The 16,466-nt window shown below is 36.8% G+C and overlaps 1 protein-coding gene across 1 annotated transcript in view; it reads left to right on the top strand.

Annotated features, from left to right (window-relative positions):
• The window catches only part of GABRA1 (gamma-aminobutyric acid type A receptor subunit alpha1), a 38,788-nt gene extending 22,902 nt beyond the window's left edge, over positions 1 to 15,886 (top strand). Inside the window, exons 6-9 of the mRNA XM_009647067.2 lie at positions 4,067 to 4,210; positions 9,145 to 9,297; positions 11,917 to 12,119; positions 15,578 to 15,886. Of these exons, the coding sequence (XP_009645362.2) occupies positions 4,067 to 4,210; positions 9,145 to 9,297; positions 11,917 to 12,119; positions 15,578 to 15,886 (809 nt within the window). The remainder of the gene's footprint in view (positions 1 to 4,066; positions 4,211 to 9,144; positions 9,298 to 11,916; positions 12,120 to 15,577) is intronic.
• The last annotated feature ends 580 nt before the right edge of the window (positions 15,887 to 16,466 follow it).

The raw sequence follows: 16,466 nt of genomic DNA, 5'->3' as shown, positions 1-16,466 counted from the left end.
GGGGGGAGAGGGGGAGGGTAAGAGGGGGGAAGCCTTACTCCATCTAGTAACAGCAAGTAGCTGCAGTGGGTTCTTAATTAATAACAGGAGATCTCTGCACCTGAGATCCCAGTTAGATCAGGAGTGGTCTTTTGAAATGCACATTAAAGTGTTTATGAAGACTGCATGCTGGATCTGGGAGGTGGGAAGATGGCTAATCCTGCGTAAAACCTGCTAATGCTAAGTTAAACCATTGACGGTTTTTGAACAAATGTGAACTACTAGATTGAATTTCTATAAACTTGATACAACACCTGTCACCACATCTGTACATCACTGAGCCACAGCCTAAACACCAGACCCTCCCTAGCCTGAACACCAGTTCCCATTTCTTTACTGCATTGACTTCTTTCTGGCCCGCTGTGTCCCAGATTAGTGTACTCTTGTTCACAAAGTGTTCAGCTTTCCAGATTACTAAGGATCTTGCCTCAAATCAAATGATTAGGAGATGCCGAAATTATAAATGGAAAGGTATAGATAATATGGATTTGAATACAACTCCAGGTAAAACCACACCACAAGGTAAAAACAAGACAGCAAAAAGGCATGCAAGTGTATCTGCATATCTTTTGTATTTGGTTTCCTTTTTATTCTGGAAAAAAAAAAATATTACCATAATTTACATAATTTTCTTAAAGGAAAGAAAATATCAGTGATATTTGTGATTGAAAGACCATTTCTTACACTAAAATCAGAGGCAATAACTGGCATTCTAAGCTCAGAGTGCAGGCATGGTCTGTTGTGTTTTACAGGCTATTTTCATTATTTTTTTGTTTTGAACACAAACTGCCTATTGTGCCAGCTGTCCTACATAAGACCTAGAAAAACAAGTAACTCCAAATGATGAAAAGGGCCATGAGACAAAATCAAAGAGTTTTCAGGTAAACTCTGCATCCCCCTACTATATTCAGGTGAGTTGGGGCGGAGTTTGCTCGTTAACATGGTTTTACTGCAAACACTGCATGGGGAATTCACTGTCCAGAACAGAGGCTTAAAGCTGGACCTCTCCCCTCCTTCTCATCAGATTATGATGTCATAATTATCAGATGTCAGAATATTTGTCTCAATATTTAGGTTTTGGTATAAATAGGATTCTCTCTCGCGGGAAATATGGCTGGACCCAAGCAAGAAAATGGGACTCACTGTTGTACACAGAAAAAGAACAGTTCTCCTATTTAATTGCCACTTTTTCCAGTGGGAATCATATTTAAATACATTTGGGACATTTCTGTCAAACAACTGAAGCAATTCATTATAATCATCTTAATGGACTGAAAAATTTACTGAAAAAGACATTTAATTGTCATGAAAGCAATGCTTTAAGTGCAGACTACAATATCACACTTAGTAGCTCCCCAAGGTAGTGTTTGCCCAGCTCTGTTTTGAATTAAATTGGATAAGAGTTTTTCCATGTCCTCCACTGTTACTCGTCACTTGTTGGAGCTGGATTCAGAAAAGCTTTATATCGAAGGAGTTGCATGTCTCCCACGGACTCTGCCCATACTGTAGAGACCGATAAATGTTTGACCCAGCTCCAAGGCTAAAGTGATTTGCCAAAATAGCAGCTTAAGCTAGAGGTTATTTCAATGTAAATTCAATGTGACAAATGCTAAAGAGATTCTGGAACAACAAAAAGCCATATGTTGGGAAAACAAAATCAGAAAGGCAGATGCTCTCCTCAACTCTTACCACAAAAATCCAATTGTCACTTTAAGGCCACTCTGGAAAGCAGCAGCGATAGGAGCAAAAGGCTGTGTTGCTACTTGTGCAGTATCTGAATTGGAAGCTGAGGGTGGAAGCTAAACAGAGCACTGAATCTGGTGGCTAGAGGGCAGGGCGAGCGCATTTCCAGCACCGATGAGTGTACTCCCTTCCCTCTAACCCAATCCAGTGGTTCTTAGCAGCTCAGGAAATGAGTCCTCTCTCTTCCAAACTACTCTCATGCTCCAGAACAAGTAAAATGATTGAAAATTAATAATATTATTAGCACTCTTTCTTTTTTTTTTCTCCCTCTTTCCTTATGTGACTAGATTAGCAAGCCAATTCTTGTACTTATTGTGGCCATTGTTTTTAAGTTCAGAATTATTAAGACGTAGATTTGTGTTTACCATTGATTCCAAAAAGCTATGTATATGTTACAGTGCTTGGGGAATATGAAGCCTGAGGGTAAAAGCACCCTTCCACCTCAATAATGTGGGATCAAATGCCATGTAATTACTTTACCAGTGCACTCTATCCAACACCACCTCTTCAATTACTAACTGTTAACTCCTGCATTGATAAGATAAAATTACTAACTCATAAATGAGGTCAAGTCAATCAGATTCCTCCTTTTCCTTTCCTGCTTGCCAGTCCTGAAAAAAGGGAAAATCTCATCCTGTAGGTAGGAGTCTGGTGTCATTTTAGATGCCCTAAGGTCTCCCATCTGGCTTCCAGCTGCCTTTGGTGTGTGCAAGCTTTATGTAGGTTCTGATCACACATTCAGTCCCATGCAGGTCTTGGATACTCTTAGGTGTGAAAAATGACACCAGATGCCTCTGTGTAGACAACTAACTCCCACCCTAACTGCTCAGAGCAAGAACTGACAGACTCCAGACTACGCAAAATGACAGAATAATTTTACGACAGGACTAAGATTAAAAGTATTTATAGAATCATAGAATGTTTTGGGTTGGAAGGGACCCCTAGAGGTCATCTAGTCCAACCCCCCTGCAGGGAGCAGGGACACCGCTAACTAGATCAGGTTGCTCAGAGCCCCGTCCAACCTGGCCTTGAATGCTTCCAGGGATGGGGCCTCCACTACCTCTCTGGGAAACCCATGCCAGTGTTTCACTACCCTCATTGTAAAGAATTTCTTCCTTATATCCAGTATAAATCTACCCTGTTTTAGTTTAAATCCATTACCCCTTGTGCTGTCACAACCGGCCCTGCTAAAAAGATTTTACCCATCTTTCCTATAAGCCCCCCACAGCCTCCTCTTCTCCAGGCTGAACAACCCCAGCTCTCTCAGGCTGTCCTTATTAACAACAGCCGTACCTCTTCTTGCTTAGATTCATCTTGCTTAAGAGTCATCTCCCTTTAGAAACTAGTATCCTAACCTAGCAGTAAAATCATCCCAGGATCTTTCACTGTCAATGAAGGGATAGACAGATGAATCACCCTCTGGTCAGACCCAGGTGCAGGACCTTGCACTTGGCCTTGTTGAACCTCATGAGGTTTGATTCCTGAAATAACATAAATAACAAACTAATAACAACACAAAACACCTGGATGGCATATGTAGTATGCTACTGAAATATCTATGTAACATATTAGACTATTCAGGTTTGGAGAGCCCACAGTGGTTTTCTTTTGCTTTGTTAAAGACTCAAATAAATGCAAACTTGAGTGTGAATATTGCCCAGAAATAAGCAGAACAAACAAATAGATTAATTGTGATTTAAACTCACTCCAGCCTAAGCAGCCTCAGAAACGTCTGCTATGCCTGTTATACTGCAAGGACAGTGTGTGTGGGGGGTTACCAAATGGAGAGCTCTAGCCAGGTTGATGATGATAAGATCACGGAAGCCACTCTTAGAAGGACTTATTTTCTGACAGTGGCCCAGATAACACCACACTATGACAAATCAAAAAAGACTGGGGCTCATCTTTCTTGATAGTAGTTAAAAACTAGAAAAAGCGTTGGAGTCCTCTCATGCCCATGAAATTCCACATCTCACTCTCACTTCTGGTTACTCAGATTTTTACATAGGTAGGAATGATATAAGGGAGAGAAAGATTTTCATGCCATTGAGGACGAACCTTAATCTGGCCCTACAGCAGATGTTTAGTTAATCATAGTATGGATAAACATATAAAATCAGTTATACTTCCCACAGATAAAAAGTTCCAGTAAGCTAGTTGTGAGTTTCTACAGATAATTAAAGAGAATTTAATATGCAAACTACTGCTCAAAACGTTGTTCTGATAAAGCCATATCGCAATAGAAGGTGCAAAGCTGAAATGCAATGTATTTCTTTTAAATTAGATGCTTATACCAGAGCAGAGGTTGTCTATGAGTGGACACGGGAACCAGCAAGGTCAGTGGTTGTGGCTGAAGACGGCTCTCGATTGAACCAATATGATCTGCTTGGACAAACTGTGGACTCTGGAATTGTTCAGTCCAGTACAGGTCTGTGACAAAGTTTTTTTGGGAAGGGTCATCAAATTAATAACCATCTGGAATATCCAAACAGGATTTAGATGTCTTAATGCTAGCACCAGCTTTAACTCCAAAACTATTAGTGAAATACAGAAATATAGCGGAAATTTATAGTATTGTATACCTGGCTAAAAATCTTTGCTTTTTTACTTTGCAATGTTTGTTTCAAGATGGGGCAGGGAGTTGTTTGGGTTTTTTAATAATTTGGAAGGGCACAAAGACCTAAATACTGTAATGAACCGAGCATTGGGCATGAACAAGAGCTCAAGGTGTTGACTACATTGAGTGTTCAATGGACCAAAAGAAGCACTGCATTAGGAGAAGTAGTTGTATTGCTTTGTATGAACCTGCCATTGTGATAGAACTAGAGAAGCACACTGATACTTGCATAAACCAAACTTTCTAATGTGTCATTCATAAAGTCAACGAACAGTTGATATAATCATAAAAGAAGTGGGGTACCAGCAATAAGGGCTTTGCATAAGAACGGTATCAACACAACTGCTCTCACAGATTCACTGTTTCCATTATTGAGCGCAGAGGCATGCATCAGACAAGTGAAAAGAAAAGTGGAGAACTCTTGGCCTGGCTGCAGCTAGAAATGTTGCCATTGACTTTTGTAGAGCCAGTAATTCACCCCAGCTGACCTGTGCTGAACAGTCAGTAGGATTTGTGAGGAACTGCAAGGATCTCGAGCTCTTTGCTCTTTCTGTTCTGAAGTTACTCACTCAGAGAGACCTCGGCAACCTGTGTGCCTGCCCTTTGGCACTCACTGCCAATTCTCTGCTTGCTGGATGTGTTGTAAAGGCAGCAGGATAATCAGAAGAGACTCATAAGCTTGGGAACATATCTAAACTAAATAGATAACACCAGTTATAGTTCTGGGTAATCAGACAGTAACATGAGACGCACCCTATACATTTTTAAGGCAGGCAAATAATAAATTTTTAAACAGAACTGAAGGCAAATATAAGAAGCGTAAAAATTCTTCATATATTTCCATGAAGAAACAAAAAAATATTTGTTTTGCCCATGAGATTTCATAGGTTTGAATTCTGCCTCCTTTTTCTACCTGAAGCAATGCCTACCTAGAGAGTTAAAAATAAGCCCATTAAAGAATCTTTAGTACCAAACTTGCAATCCTCTTTAGTTACTATCTGATAAGAATATACAGTGGTTGAAGAAAGACGTTTATTCCTAACAAATTCAGTGTCTCAAGGAAAAACTCTTCCTGATTTGCTTTGGAAAGAAAAATGCTTTGCCTTCCCCAAAATAATGGTGCGAATCAGAAGTGGCTGATAATCACTCTTCCCATTCAGGTAGGTGGGCAGCTAGTCGCAACAGAATCCTCCAGCACATCTGTGTCCTCTGATCATCTCTGTTATAAGATATGACATATGAAATGAAAATTATGAAATCCCTCTCTACTTTTAGAGTTGTGGATGATGACTCATCTGACAAAAAGACAAAAGGAACTGAAGACAATCTTCACTTAAGGGTTCTCAACACCTTTATTAGGCAAAAAAATGAAGCTCTCGTGCAGCTGATTCTGTGGATCATTAGAGAAATCTACATCATGTTGTGCGATTTTAAGCTGATATTTATAGTTGTCTGGAATTCCAGACACATATTTTCCAAGCATTTAGGTGTAACTGGGTTACTCTAAACATTCTCAAAACTATTAAATGATTTGGGGAATCTATAAAGTCTTTTTTTTTTTCTTTAATTTCTTCCTTTGCTAGTAGGTCATCTACTACCCTTTTTTCTGGACCTAGAACAAGATAACTACAAATACTCATTTTTTTTTATGACAAGAGAATCTTTAAAGACTAAAAGTTTTTTATAGCATAGCTAATCATCTATGCTGGCAATGGAATGTGCAGATACTACAGGCTTAAAAATAGTATTCAGTAAATGAAATAGTAATTACTGTTGCTGCTGTTTTGCTTAAGCAGAGTCATCCATTTTTTACTTGTATGTAAAATTCCTGTCACTTTCCAACTACTGACTCAGAGTTTAAAATTATCTTTTTTGTAAGCACCTTAACAGATGCTTAAAGGGCTCGTGCAAGTTTCTATTTGCATAGAATTATTTTGCCACCTTGAAAACATTGCTTTGCACTGAGAATCATCAGGATTTATACTCACAATGCTATATTTTTTTCTGATGTTCTGTAAATCTGCTGAGAGGGTGCTGGTCTTAAGAGGTTTTCTATTGGGTTACATGGCATAAGTAGTAAAGGAGAAATACTTTGTTTTAAATTAATGGCAAGAAAAGCCTTACTTCCTACCTACACTGATAGAAAAAGTATTAGAGCTAAAACTCAGTCCCCACCTCAAACCTTATGCCTGATGTGATGCACATTAATTTTAGGTGCTCATCTGATAAACCGGATTTATTACAAATAGTTTACAGAACATTGACTAATAAGTTTGATGTAACTTTACTGAATTATCAACTATTTTCTTCTAAGGACACAGGTTAGTTTGCACCACCTGAGCATTTGACTCAATGATTGTGATATACTGTAGAATTAAGGGCTGGTTAAAACTGCAGCTACACGAGTGTTGAGCACAGGCATAAACTCTCCCAGATTACTGGAAGTATTCAAATGTGGACAATCATTCGAAACATTAATATAGATGAAGGAGTTGCATGGCCACTTTTAAATGCTTCAAATTGTGTAATATATAAAAACTAATTTAAACTTCATGGAATAAACACATTTATCTGCTCAACACAGTTATTCGTATAAGACTTTAGAAATTCCAAGTAAGCCAAAAAGAAATACTTCTCTTTCTAACTTCTTTGGATAAGAGAATAAAAGGTAAAAGAATGTAAGATGCATAAGCTAAAACTTGTGCAACACCTTGTGAAAGCGTAGTAATCAGACGCTATGAATATAGGACACGTTTTGCTCAAAAGCTATTTGAAATTTTAGCTTGTGGGGAATTTTATAGCTGAATTACAAACCTTTGAAAAGAGAATTACAGAGGAATTGCTGGGAATTTAGGCAGTGGCCAGCAGCTGTCGTGAACATGGTTATGTTTTTCAATTAAAAGAAGCCACGAAAGGTGGGAAGCTAAAGATTCAGTAAATAACCGGAGTACCTGCATGTCCTACAGTTATTTAAACAAATCTCATCAAAGATCTACTGTCTTCTAATAAATGACTGCATTTCATTAGTACTTTGGAGACTTAAACACATGTTTTTGCCTTGTAACTGAACTGTAGGCGTTATTCTAGGTCTATGCTTTGCCTGATTCACTCATCACAGCATTACCTTTAGCTGACTTCTAGCTCAGACCTGCTGCAATGCTTAACAGATGAGAGTAATCCCTGTCTTTTTAATTGCCTTTATGCTTTGAATCTTGTTCTCATTTTCCAGAGGTTAAAAATACTTTGATAATTTAAGCAGCTAAATAAAGCTTCAGAGTACAGTGGTGTGTTCCCTTTGTATTCTTAGCTTGCCATCTACAATCACTGAATTTATTCTGACATACCGTTGTGAGCATTCTATATCTGATTGCATTAAAATAGCTTCCCATGTTATATTTTAGTAGTTAAAATTAAATTATTGGCTCTTCTAGCCAAGGCTGGCACCCTTCATAAGATCATAATCTCTGGTACAAAGAAAAAGAAAGTTGTTTCAGTGAAAGTTAAAGAAAGGTGGGCAAAGTAATAATGCGCACTATACTACTTCCGCCAGTCCTATTTTTGAAAGAAAATTTTTCATGTATATCCTTTGCTTTACCTCTCAATTTATAATGGATTCTCTTTTCCCCCTTTGCTAATGTTTTTTATATCGAAACATAACGAGGCGTATTGTCACATATTATTTATAAGCTTTCCTCTGGTTATACATTGAGCAAGATTGTTCAAATGAATGTTCTTCTAGACTCTGAAAAGTCTAGGGCATTTGACATGCTCAGTGCATAAGCAGTCAATGTCTAGACATAATTTTTCAATCCAATTTAAGCTTTTCCTGTACAAGAGCAACTTTCTCTATCTGCCTATATTTTTAAAATAGAATAACAGTAATTTCACATGTCATCTCTAATCTAGACAGAGGTTTCCACTGAGTTACATGTCCACCTGTTTCTTTCCTAAGATAACATTTACTGCATAAGAAGAAACTCAATCCACTCCAAAAAAAATCACAACAGTAGGTTTTCCAATCTTTTGAGAATATACTGTTTTTCAAAATCCATTTTCAATGATGAAAATAATGATCTGAAAACAAGGCATTATTTGCTGTGCTCTGGCAGGAAAGGTTTATAGAGTTATATGAATACTTAAGACTCCTTTCAATTGCTATTAAAATACCCAGCTCGTGTTTTTGTAGCACCCAAAAAGTTAGCGTTAATGAAAATATTCTGTTATTCTTGCATTGTCCATTTACTTCAGGAGAGAATAATCTGAACAGGGACACTTAATCTTCAAAGTACATAAAGCACAGACGGTGGTAATGCAGACACAATCACATCAACAATTACATCTTAAAACTGGCCCAACTGAAACACTTCTGAGTGCCTGTCTTGATTAAGTCTTTATATGATGTTTACATGTGTGTATTATAGTGGTTTTCCATCATCTAATGGAATAAGACCTTTCACAGGAGGCCTAAACAGCCACCAGTTAATGCAGACTTTCAATTCACTACTCAGCAGAGATGAAAAGATGTAAATTTAATTAGCATTTCCCAGAACTGTCTGGTTTCGTATTATTAGTGGAACTTCAGAACCTGCTTTATTAAATGTTTTCTTCAGAGCTGACCCAATTTGATCTGAGGACTTTCTTTTTTTTTACAATAGGGATGAATATAATGAAAAAGTACTTCCTATAAAGCCCTCTAATTTGTATATTTATAAAAGCTTTAGTGTTTCTGTTTTTCCTATTTTCAGGCGAATATGTTGTTATGACTACGCATTTTCATTTGAAGAGAAAGATTGGTTACTTTGTCATCCAGACTTATCTGCCGTGCATCATGACAGTGATACTGTCACAGGTGTCCTTCTGGCTTAATAGAGAATCTGTTCCAGCAAGAACTGTATTTGGTAAGCAAGACCTATAAACTGCCTGGCTATCATAAGCCAAATAGATTTACGAAATTTTATGGTAGAACTAGTTATGCGTAACACAATATTGGAGAACAGAATGAGCTTGGACATAGCACAGTGCATAAGAGTTAACACCTTTCATTGCAAAGATGCAGCAGAAGCTGATTTAAGGTCCAAGGCTTTTAAGCTGATTGTAAAAAGAGACCTGAAAATATCTTAAGCAATACATTGCAGTTCAACTTTTCCAAAACAATAAGTATATGAATAAAACATTTCTGACACTGGCAATGCCATTCATGGTGGGGATTGTTAAAAGGGCTTTAGTCAATAGGTGTTGGCCATTTGACATCCTTAGGCACTTTGAAAATTCTTATCTTAAAAATCTTTTTCATCAATCCCTTTTGCAAGCTGCTGCTAAAGGTGTCCTGTTGAAACCAGTGATAATTTATTGTGCTTACAGTGGTAAATAGATGCACTCAATGAATGCAGTAAGAAGGCAACCTAAAGGACACCAGGTTGATACAGTTGGTCCCTAGTGTTTTAACCACTGCTTGCAAATGCTTATCTTAAAATTAGAAACAAAAAACAAGCATATTCTTTGGAGATATTAATCCAAGTCAAGTACATAATTAAAAAGAAAAGTTACAACTCTTCAGTTAAAGAAAAAAGAAAATAGAACCCGAGACTTCTGCTATATAACCTAGTCTTTTTTGTGATGTTCAGGTGGGACACCTGAACACCTTCGGCAGAAGGAGGTGGAAAAACACACAGCTGAGTGGGCTTTTACACTAGTTTCCCTGGCTCAGGGCACTGCTGGGGCAGGACGCCATGGGCCCTCCTGCTTTGCTGAAGAGACTTGACCCATTTACACTGGCCACAGCAAAGCCAGAGAGCCGCAAGGCCTAATGCTGAGAAACACAGACTCTGAAACTCTTGTTGAACAACAGCTATTTTTATTGACCTTTTCTGGCACTCTTCACAGCTGTGCTTTAGTTTCCCAGTGCCTGTGGAAATCAACCGCAACTTACAGAGTCTTAGATCTCATGAACCAAGTAAAGGTTTTCTGCTGATATACAGATGTGCATTTACAGAAGAATGGTTTAGACCACAGTATAATTAAATTTGATTTACATAATATTGATTAGATTAACAACTAAAATTAGTTCTGAATTTTTATCATCAATGTCACTGAGAATTATCAAGGGACTTTTATGGCCTCTGTGGTCAAAGCTATTGAAATTGTAACTATTTTACCGCTTTTTGCACATGCCATTTAAAAAGAAATGTCAGATGATCAGTCTGAAATGCTACACTTCATTGGTCCTATATAGAGAACAAAATTTCTTAGTCTCACAAGGAATAATATATAATACTGCATGATGTTCAAGCTGCTGTCTTCACAGGCTCAAGAACCCACACATTTCTCAAAGTTTTCCCTTTAGAAGACAGCTGTTTAGTAAATAGTCTTGCATTTACTCCATCATTATGTATCAAGGTAGCTTTTTCATTTCTTAACGGCAGTGAAACAGTGTTTCAGACATTTTTGCATGAATATACATGCATACAGAAGCACAACCTATACCTTTTAGTCCCCTTAGTACCACAGATAATAAAAAGTTATAAATCCTGTTCTGCTGCTATGTAAGAGAAGCCTAAGCTCACTAGTAATGATTCAAAGACAAGATTAGATTGTCTCTCAGGGAAAAGAAACTGCTTCCTCATTAGGCACTAATAATTCAAGCTCTTTACACCAGCACGTAAATATATTGTTCATTATTTGGCCTATTTTAGACTACTGCACATTTTCACTAACACTCAGTGCAGCGAAGATGAACTTGCAAGACACATTCAATACATGACACTGCAGTTGTCAAGGTAACTTGTGAACATGTGATTTGATGTAAATGTCTAGCCTGCACTTGTAGATTTTTTTTTTTTTCCCAAGCAGCTGCAAGCAGAGCGAGTTCAATACAGCTTGCTCTCTATGGCCAGTTAAGGGAAAAGGTTCATCAACAGGGAGAAGCTCTGATATCAGAAATGCAAATTACATTATCATTGTTCTTACAAAAATTCTTTGCTATTTTCAAGGCCTCAGTGAATAAAGGGACAGAAATCTGTAAAACCATCAATTCAAATAAATGTAATATTACATAAAGCTTAGTGCATTTGAGTATATGTTTGAAGAGGCATATACCAAATAAGCTGAATGAAAACAAGTTTTTTAGTTTCCTATCTAAGAACTAAAAATGTTAAATTGTTACATCTGTAGGACAATTTGCAGGGTGTGCGTAAGGAGCAGCAGCAATGATTCTCCAAACACCAGGAAGCATAAAGTAGTATCCAGTCCACAACTCAAAATATTGTTTCCATTCCAACTTTAAAAATACTATTCTACTGTAAAAGTGTCAAAGAATAAAGGCATAAAAGGTGTTTTGAAATCCTGCAATTTCTACAGAACTTGGAATCTAATATCCTCAATTAGCAACTGAACTTCAGTGGGAAAGTTTATAAGAATTAGGGATGAAGACCAGGCTTTCCCATCTATCGTACCAGTTGAGAAATGAAGCGCAAAATATAGCCACTTATCTAAAGACACTAAACCTGTTTGCTTTACAGGAGTGACAACTGTCCTGACCATGACTACTCTGAGCATCAGTGCAAGGAATTCACTCCCCAAGGTGGCCTATGCCACTGCTATGGATTGGTTTATAGCTGTGTGCTATGCCTTTGTGTTTTCTGCACTCATTGAATTTGCAACAGTGAATTACTTCACAAAGAGAGGCTATGCATGGGATGGCAAAAGCGTCGTTCCTGAAAAGGTAACACCACTTAATATCTGTCCCAACAGGTCATGCTTAGTCACTACATGGGTTTTTTTTAGCCTGTTAGAAGTTCTTAGTATTTAGAATAGTAAGTCATTATTCCAAAAGAGTTTCCTCATGTGTTCACAAACAGCATTTCTACACAAAGCGAATAATTTCTTAGGCATTAATACCTAAATACTACTTCTGACATACTGGATGATATTTAATGCTATTAATAATTAAAAATTTTACTGATATTTTGACTTGTGTGACTGAGCAGAAAAAAGGTAAATTTTTTTTTTTTTTAAGGGAAGGCCACTGATTTTCTAGTGTTCAAGCAAGAGAAAATATGGATGCCTCAGTATAAACATAGAAAAAAAATCTCATGGCTACTGTATTTGACCGCTTCCAAAGTATATTGCTCCCCAACATAAACTTCAGGAGGACTGCTCTGTGATCATCACCAAATAAATCACCACAGGAATTTTTCTTTCTTTTCTTTTGCCTCCTATCATTTGCCTGTATTTTAAAAATAGAAATATTATTTTTACTTCTTGGTCTGTAGGAGAAATTGATTTGTTTTAGGGGAAGCACTGGCAGTTGTGTTGGGAGTGTGCAACCCTGATCTGTAGCTCCCTGAATGCAATAGAGACACCACACTGACTCCCTTTGGTCTGGGGTCAGACCCATCTGTAAATCACAGGTGCATCAAGAAATTCTTGAGGACATTTAGGGGATGAAAGAGAAAGTTTCCCATTTCCTATGAGTTATCATGTCAGCTGCTTCTGTGAGGAAGCTCATTTGGCGGGGTGGGGTTTTTTTGAGATCTTGAAAGAGAGTTTTAACTTGCCTAATTGGTTATTATGAACATTCACAGACTAGAGATTCAGCAGAATAAATATTTGGAGGAGCAGATGTTACTCATTGGTACATGAAGATATGTGTTTAATTCAGGAGTGTATGCCTATACATTTTTTTTTTTTTTTTTTGCTATTTTAGTTGCATAAGTCAGTGAGAAAACAGAAATAAAATTAGGATATCTACACAACTACCACTAATACAAAAGTATTGTAGAACAAATTAGTTGAGTAACAAACTTACAGTAATGAGCCTCACAACTGCTGGTGAATACTCAGTTTTCAGTTACTGATAATACTTTAATTGAAAAGAATTTGTTTGATTCGTTGTTGTGTTACTATCTTCATAATAACTATCGTAAAAAAATGAGCTGTATTAATTAGAAAATCATCCCTAAATGTTAAATACTGCCTTATTAATATAACCTACATTGTAGCATAGTTACTGTAATCAGCCATTTTATTTGTTTCAAAAAAAAAAAGTTTTCAGAAAAAAATGCAGCAATATAAACACAATATTCCAACAGTTTAAAACTCTGGAAGATTTATGGCTTTGCATTCCTCACCAGGTAAGGGCCTTTGTGTGTCGTCTGATATAAGTCAGCCAAGACTTACCGGTACCTGATAGAGTGCATTATCTGCAGCCAAAAGGAAAGGCAAGCAAGACACACTAATGATGAACAGAGCATCGCAGCTGAATAAAATTTAGAGCTCTAATTATCTGTCATATTACTTTTTCATAAAGTTGAATTTGATATGAAATATTAAGACCCTGACTGGTGTCAGGACTTTCTGTGGATCAGATTCCTCGTGACATTTAAATCTATAGAAAGGGTCTCCTCTGAGATGTTTGTGAAGCTGTTCTTTGCCTGCTGGTTTTATTGCTGCTCACTAGAGTATCTGGCTGAGAAGGAAACAGGACTGGCGTCGGACTCAACAAGCATGTTAGCAGCCTTACTGCTCAGGAGGAAAAGAATGGACAGGCAACTAAAAGGAAAAAAAAAAAAAAAAAAAAAAAATCTTTCTGACATTGCCCTTTCTTCTTTTTGGTGTATTTTTTTTTCAACCTATTTATTCCTCCTGTTCAGCAGAAATATTCTAAAACAATTTCAAGCTTTTTCTTAGCCTCAAGCTGAGTACTACCATCATGAAATAAAGATCAACTACATCAGTCATTATATGAATCCCTTTTTGCACTAAGTAGCAGGAATTTAACATTTCAGCCTTCATTTCCCTCCTGCGTAGGGCTCCAAGGCACGCTTCAACAAGATGCTGCCCACTTGCCCTGATGCTTTTGCAGCTTCCCTTCGCATTCCCAAGTGTCCTGCAGGAGCCTGTCTGCTCCCTGAAATGTTGACCTCTTGAACAAGAACTTTTTTCCAAAGCTCCCCTACTAGGGGGTCTATAAAGCCATTAATCTACAGTTAATCTGTGATAAAAAGTACTGTGACTACTTAAAAAAATATTGCCCCTGTGGAACAGCTGCTTCATGAAAACAAAGAATTGTATTTGGTATCTTGTGAAATGACTTAATAGATCATATTTTCTCTTCAGCCATATATTTTTTTTTTCCTTCTAGGAATATAAAACAGATAACACTTGCCTATTCTTTTTGAGGCAAATACCGCCTGAAGATTTTTTTATGCTCTTGGGATTTTTTTGTTATGTTTTTTTCTCATAATCAGCAGAACTTGTAGCAAAGTGATGCTTTTATTTATACCTTCCTAAAGACTCACTACATCTCTCTTCTATGTTTATGTGTGGTGGCTGGAGGAAGGGTTTGGATTCTCTGCATCAGAGACAGTTGAATTCTAACTTATAAAACCAAATGTCAAAATTTAGACTTTTTTCCTAGAAGTAGCATACTAGAAAACATAAGGATCCAGAGGAAAAATCTAGATATTCTTTCTGATCAATAAGTTCTTCTCCACTGAAAGATTTTTCAATACATTCTTGCTTTAGCAATATAGGTAGGTGGATGCAAAAGTCATACAGCTATTTAAGTCCCTGTATGTGAAATGATATTTCAGCTTTATAATCCACTTGTAATATTCAAACAAGAACCTTAAGTTTCTGTTCCATAATGCATATGATTTTGGTGCATTTTATTAAATAATCCACTCTTTTAGTGCATGGTCACATGATATTTTTGTTGTATATTTTTATGTATGAACTGTGTTAGAATGCATCATATAACATTCCTTGTCTTAATATTGGAATGCTACATAAAGAAATTCAGTGTCTTTTAAAGTTTTTGTCTTGGTCAAGAAGCACAAGTTGATTAAGGGAATTTTAAATTATGAGTGGTTTGTCACTACTGATTATAATTAAAGGTAATTTTGTCAATCAGTGAGCCAAGCTATCATATAAGTCCTCATTATAGTTTATCCATCATCTAATTTGGTTTAACTTATACAAGTGACACAGACGGATGATTTTGTCTTTGTCTTCACCTAAATATTTTGCATGAGTCATGTATCCACACACTAACTTCTTTCTTACAGCTTATTACAATTGGTGGTATGAATTTGATTAATTGAGAAATTTTATAATGCTTTTTCATAGTCTTATCTGTTGATAAAATAGTGAGAATAAAACATTTTCTTCTTTCTTCAGCCAAAGAAAGTAAAGGATCCTCTCATTAAGAAAAATAACACGTACACAGCTGCAGCTACAAGCTACACCCCTAATATTGCAAGGGACCCTGGGCTGGCAACCATTGCTAAAAGTGCAACAATTGAGCCCAAAGAAGTTAAGCCAGAAACAAAACCTGCAGAACCCAAGAAAACTTTTAACAGCGTCAGTAAAATTGATCGACTATCAAGAATAGCCTTCCCATTGCTTTTTGGAATCTTTAACTTAGTCTATTGGGCTACCTATTTAAACCGGGAACCCCAGTTAAAAGCTCCAACTCCACATCAATAACCTCATTTATTCGTATAGTTTTGTTTCATGTTTTGCTCTGGGATTTGCTTCCCATTTTCATATACGGTAATTACCATTTGCTTCATTACCTCTGTCTTAAAGAAAATAAAGGTTTCTTTATTTAACAAAAGGTAAAATATATCTGTATATTTAAGAAATCTGTGCGTGACGGAGAGAACAACATAAGCTATATACTTTGGAAGAGTGATTCTGAAAATGGGAAAGAAAGAGTTGTAGAATAATGGGAAGAAAAAAAAGGAAACCATTTGTAGATAGCTTAGTACTGAATGTCCCCAAAAGCTATTGTATATGTACGTGAAAAAGATATTTTTATTCAAAGGATTGTGGGGAGTGGGAAAATATTCTTTATGACGTTCCTGATGCACATACTATACCGTACCATTTATTCAACCACTGTTTATAATATCTTTTAAAGGATGTAAAGCTTTCCATTTGCTGAATCCCATAAGATATGTTATTTTCCTAATCCCTTTTCTCTTCTATATTCCAAACCACCTGACTTACAATATTAAATGGTCTTTAAAGACAAAGGAAATCTATTCACTGTAGGTACAGTTTG

This window comes from Egretta garzetta, unplaced genomic scaffold (assembly GCF_000687185.1).
Source record: "Egretta garzetta isolate BGI_Z169 unplaced genomic scaffold, ASM68718v1 scaffold209, whole genome shotgun sequence".
Classification (NCBI taxonomy): Eukaryota; Metazoa; Chordata; class Aves; order Pelecaniformes; family Ardeidae; genus Egretta; species Egretta garzetta.
This window is presented reverse-complemented; position numbering and strand designations above follow the sequence as displayed.